Genomic DNA, 5,765 nt, shown 5'->3' with positions numbered 1-5,765 from the left:
CTATTGAAAATAAGTACTTTGTGAACCAGACTGGGGGAGAGGAAGGTACTGGGCCCTCCTAGATGACCAGAATAGCTTTGTCCTCTCACCCTGAGGTGTGCCCTACTCCTCCCCAGCAGAGAAGATTTCTCCCCTTGGCACCTGTCCTCCCTGGATCCAGGCTGGATAGCACTCCCCTCCCTCTTCCCTCAGCTGTCCTTACCCCGTGAAGCAGACTCTCCATGGGCAGTGCCTGCATCAGCATGGGGGTAGCCATCCGAATCTGGTTCACCGGCTTGGGGGCTGGGGGGAAGGGAGTACAACATGAGTGTGGTCCCCGTGCCCAGGAGGGGTCAGGGACTGATCTTAGCCCCCAAGGGAGTGGACAGTGGCCTGGTTAGGTACAGAGGTGTGCTCTCTAAGGTGAGAAACAGTGGAGTGGTGAGGAAAGTGGATACACACGCTTGGGAAGCTTCATGCGCAGGTTCTCCAGCTGCAGGTTCTGGGAGGTGACTGTCAGCTTGTTCAGCCGGCCCTGCTGCTGATACAGAAAGTAGGCAGTGGTGGCCTGGCCAGCCAGGAGCAGAGCCACCAGGACTGAGAAGCCTGTGTAGAGGGCTCCACGGCTGCACTTCCTGTAGAGAGAGGGGTTTAAGTCAGAGGCTAATGCAAGGAGCTGTTCCAGTGACAGAGTGTAAGGGAATATGTCTGTTAGCCACCCTAACAGACACACGTTAAACCCATTCACTGAACTCCCGGTGGACGTGCAGCTTAAAGACACTCCCAGATTCTTTCAACCACTCAGGTTCCTAAAGTCCTCTTAAGTAGAAATCCCAGAGCTTCCCTTGGACTGTTTGAATGAGAAGGAGTCAAGTTCCTTGCCCTCTTGGCACCTGGTTGTGCCATCTTGCAGTCAAAGTAGGAGTGCCTCCTTTGTTACCTCTGCCGTGAGGACCTTTCGAGGATCAAGGCAACCCTCACTGTTTTTTTTTATTATTTTTATTATCATTATTATTACTTTGGGGGACAGTCCTGGAGCTTGAACTCAAGGTCTAAGTGCTGTCCCTGAGCTTCTTTTTGCTCAAGGCTAGAGCTCTATCACTGGAGCCACAGCTCCACTTCTGCCTTATTGGGTAGGTTAGTGGAGATAAGAGTCTTACAGATTTTCCTGACAAGGCTGGCTTCAAACCACAATACTCATATCTCAGCCTTTTGAGTTGCTAGAATTACAGGCCTGACCCACTGATGCCTGGCTTGAGTTGTGGTTTTGTTGTTGTTGTTGTTAGCAAAAAAGGCACATGCCATTTACCATATAAGGAGTGTTTCCTCCCACCCCTGGGCAGTGAGATCAGATTTAAGGAGAAAAGGGAAGGAAAAGTGGACCTTTTGAAAAGGGGAAGTGGAGCCTGGACAGTCTAGGAGTTTGGCATTACCCCGCAGGGACATTCCTACACCAGATTTTCTGTGTGTCCTGGACAGCCTTTGAGCCCTAATGCTTTCATCTGCCTTGGCTTTGGCTTTCTTCTTGCAAACAAGATCTAACAATGAGCACAGAATTATCTCATGGTGATATCTGCAGAACTGTAGGCATCTATGCCTAGCTGAACTACTCATGTTCTTTGGACTGGTCAGCTGCCCAATGAGGGGTGGTCAGACCCTCAAACCTCAGGGTTCCAGGGTGCAAACACATGTTACTATACAGGACCCTGTCCTCCCTCCACTCACCCAGAGAGTGTGAGGGGACTACTGGGATCCTGTCATCATCTCAACAGATCCCCTCAAATTCATCTGATGCCAATATGATGATGAATGGGAATAGAAACTTTGGCAGAGGGACTGGGTTTTTTTCTCCCTTCTGTTTTCTGCCTTGTAAAATCACAGCCAGATGCAAACACTTGATCTTGGGCTTCCCAGTCTCCAGTATGGTGAGGAATCAACTTGTTCGTTATAAACTACCAGCCTTTGGTATTCTGTTACAGCTGCTTAAACTGGCCAAGGCACACCCTGCTAGAAATTGTCAGGATGCATCCTTGCCCCCTTACTCCAGTGAGGATAGTTTTAGGAACCGCTTAAGACACCCTTCTGCCTAGTAACTCATGATGTCACAGACATGGCTCATTCTCATTGGCTCTATGCTTGCCAGCCCTCCTTGCTTCCTGTTCTAAGGTCCAGGACAAGGGAGAAACACTATTGTAAGGGGAAAGGGAGGAGATCAGCAAGACGGGGAAACAAATTCCACTTCTTGACCTTCCCAAAGGATTAGCCTGGGCTCTAAAGCCAGTAACAAGTTTAGTTCAAGCTTCACCACTTGCACTCGGGCACCCCAGAGTACAACCTACACCTAGTTCTAGTCCTGGCTTTTCCTCACACCATGTGAGTTTATGGAAGCCCAGGGCCTTCTCCTCTCAAAAAGCAAATAAAACCGTGGCTCACACCTTTAATCCTAGCTACTCAGGAGGCTGAAATCTGAGGATCACAGTTCAAAGCCAGCCTAGGCAGGAAAGGCCGTGAAACTCTTATCTCCAATTAACAATTAACCACCAGATAAAAACAGAAGTGGTGTTTGTAGCTCAAGTGGTAGAGGACTAGCCTTGAGCTGAAGCACTTAGGCCCAGAGTTTAAGCCCCATGACCGACAAAAAAAAAAAAAGAAAAAGAAAAAAGCAAATAAACTGACAGATTCCTATTGAAAATGAGATCATGTAACCTGGCTTGGAATCCTGGCTCTGTCACTTACTTAGCATTGGGACCATGGAAAAAAATCACTTAGCCTAACACAGACAAAAAGAGGATTAACTAAAAGAGAAGTAAATAAGAAAATGGAGTAACATTTTTGGCTTCATAGTGAGCATGTTATTAATGCTCTATAGGTAAATAAAGTACTGTTCTCAGAGGAGCTAATAGTTAAGGTGAGCATCAGACTTCCTTCCTCTTTATGCCCCTCAGTTGCCTATCCCCTGGCTCTGCTACAATGCAGCTCTTGTCACTTCCCCTTTTCACTTCCTCCTTTGCTTTGTCTCCTTGTGGAATTAAAAAAAAAAAGTAATTGGCCAAAGTCAGGAGCCAATCAGAACTAGCAACAACCATGATATAGCTGTTGCCGGGCAGAAGTGTTCAGGAAAGGCTCTGAATGAGGTTTGGTCTGTGATGGCCTGAGCACACAGGGCTAGGTCAGTCTTTAGAACTAAAGTGAAAACAAGAGAAACTGACGGGCGGGCCACCCTCTCTGAACACTGAGTCCACATGGATCTGCAACTCACTGGGTGGCCTATGGTCAGAAGACTACATCTCTGCTCCCCACAAATCCTGCCTTCTAAAGGGAGCTCAAATTGAAGTCAAACTAAGTCCTGGTTTAAATGCTGTCTCATGGGCTGGCTCACTGGTAGAGAGCTTGCCTTGCATGCATGAAGCCCTAGGTTTGATTCCTCAGCACCACATAAGCAGAAAAAGCCAGAAGTGACGCTGTGGCTCCAGTGGTAGAGCACTAGCCTTGAGCTGAAGGGCTGAGGATCAGGCCCAGAGTTCAGGCCCCACAACCAACAAAAGAAAAGAAAATCTTTTTGTCTCAAGTACACCAGCTGTGTGAGCTCAGGCAAGTTAATTAACCATATAAGCCCGAATTTTGTGTAAAAATGGTGATAAATATGCCCAACTCAAGATCACAAAGAATGAAGTTTAGCTTTTGGTATCTGCCTGGGACGTAATCAGATAAACAGTTGATGAGGACTGGTAACCAGCAGAATAGATGAGAACTATTATTGAGGCCATAGTTATTATTATTGAGACCTATAGAGAAGCAGTGATTTATCCAAGGTCCACCCATGGCACTAGCAGAAACTGGACCCGAATCCATTCCTCACAACAGATAGGAGGAGATGGGGTCCCATAGGATAGCCATGGGAGTTCACAGGCTGCTGCTCTAATACTCTATAGTTACCTTCACATGACTTCTTTCAGAGTCTCTCTCAAGCTCCTGTCTGCCTGGCAACAGCTGACATCACATCTGGCTGCAAGTCTCTACAGATAACAAATTACTTCCTGAAGTAATGGGTATGGGGGCGGGCAGCTGAATTTAATCACATTTAGGGAGTTTCAGGGGGAAATACATGGTTGAGGCAATCTTGTGTCTGGGATAGGGGCCAGGGGTTCTCTAGATAGCCGTGCCAACTTTTTGCTGTGAAAGAGGGGTCCAGAGCACCATATGCCATACATTGACCCTGAGCCCCTTCTAGAAACTCAGTCAGGGCTCCTGCCTGCACTCTGAACTGCAGCTGTGATCGCAGACGCTTTCCTCTGCCCCTCACAGAGAGGCTGATTCCCTTCACTCAGATACCTGTGCCCACTGGAATTGGGGAACTCTGTGAGGAACTGCTTCTAGCATCCTCTTTTAGAAACTTCCTCCACTAGGATCCAGAACATTTTTAAATTTGGTCCAAATTTTCTAACCTGGGATTTATAGCCCAGCTTCAAGGGTGATAGGTGAAATTCTCAATCGTGAGCAGCTCTAGGGGGCAAATTCGGGCTCTCTTCTGATTTTCAGAAGTGAGGAGGGAGAATTGTACAGAGAAATTGACAAACCCAGGGCTCCGAAGGTAGCTCAGTGGTAGAGTGCTTGCCTTGCATGTATAAGGCCCTGGGTTCGATTCCTCAGCACCACATAAGCAGAAAAAGCCGGAAGTGGCTCAAATGATAGAGTGCTAGCCTTGAGCTGAAGAGCTGAGAGACAGCGCCCAGGCCCTGAGTTCAGGCCCCATGACTAGCAAAAAAAAAAAGAAGAAGAAGGAAAGAAACAAAAAGAGAGAGAGAAAGAAAGAAAGAGAAATTTACAAACCCTTGCTCATTTTCAAGGGAGGGAACTAAGAACCAGAGAGGACAGAGACTGGCTCAAAATCACTCAGAAAGTCAGTGTTGGCACCAAAGAGTCAAGGCCACCTTCATGTGACTCAGGCTAGTGTTCCTGGATACCTGCAAGTCTGAATTATCTAGAATTTGCCCTCTTCTGGTGTTCACACATACCTCTCCTGGGTTCCAGGGCGCTGACCCAATATGGGCAGTTGCTCGTGGTTAGAGATTAAATCACTCTGGTCTTCCATGGCTTTGGCCTCTGGTCTTCCCCACGGTCTTTGCTGCTGCTGCTGTTGCTGCTGTTGCTGCTGCTGCTGCTGCTGCTGCTGCTGCTGCTGCTGCTGCTGCTGCTGCTGCTGCTGCTGCTGCCGCCACCACCAAGTAGTCTGGGACCCGAGCCTCTGCTAACTTCTTAAAGTTGGTGCTGAGGAGGAATCTGATTGGTCCACAGGAGGACACTCCACCTACCTGGTAGATGTGGAAGTGAAAGCCACCAAGTTGGAAATACCCACTCAAGCAAAGTTGCCTCTTATCTGGGGGGAGGAAGGGGAAGGGGAGCTCCCCAGGCAGGTAGAAAGGCCAGCACAATCTCATTGGCTGACCAGGAATCTCATCACTTGTTTCCAGGCAGACCTTTGGATTCATAAGGCTCTTTGTATGTTTCCAGAAACAGGCAAACAAATATTCTCCCTTGACAGCAAATCACTTTGAAGCAGAAAGTCTTTTATTTGTCTTCATTTCTCATTGGGCAAGGAGGGTTTATGTCTCCCCTGTGAGCTTAGGTAAGGTCTCTTCTCCCTTACCTAACATGGACTCAGCCCATCTGAGAGTATTGGTGTGAAGGCTCTAACAGTAATACTTGCCACCATTTTCTAAACCTCCTTTGTGTCAGACACAGTGACTGTCATGCTCATGTTGTAGTACCTTCGTTCCAGGTGGAGC

The 5,765-nt window shown here is 47.8% G+C and overlaps 1 protein-coding gene across 1 annotated transcript in view; it reads right to left on the bottom strand.

The window, feature by feature from the left end:
* Cd74 (CD74 molecule, major histocompatibility complex, class II invariant chain) overlaps positions 1-5,137 on the bottom strand; it is a 9,882-nt gene extending 4,745 nt beyond the window's left edge. The window contains exons 1-3 of the mRNA XM_013025484.1: positions 4,995-5,137; positions 442-614; positions 89-282 (exon numbers count right to left, since the gene is read on the bottom strand). Of these exons, the coding sequence (XP_012880938.1) occupies positions 89-282; positions 442-614; positions 4,995-5,071 (444 nt within the window). The 5' untranslated portion in view covers positions 5,072-5,137. The remainder of the gene's footprint in view (positions 1-88; positions 283-441; positions 615-4,994) is intronic.
* Positions 5,138-5,765: the final 628 nt, after the last annotated feature.

This window comes from Dipodomys ordii, unplaced genomic scaffold (assembly GCF_000151885.1).
Source record: "Dipodomys ordii isolate 6190 unplaced genomic scaffold, Dord_2.0 Scaffold85, whole genome shotgun sequence".
In the NCBI taxonomy this organism is placed as follows: Eukaryota; Metazoa; Chordata; class Mammalia; order Rodentia; family Heteromyidae; genus Dipodomys; species Dipodomys ordii.
The sequence above is the reverse complement of the archived record's forward strand: the minus strand, read 5'-3'. Positions and strand labels throughout refer to the sequence as shown.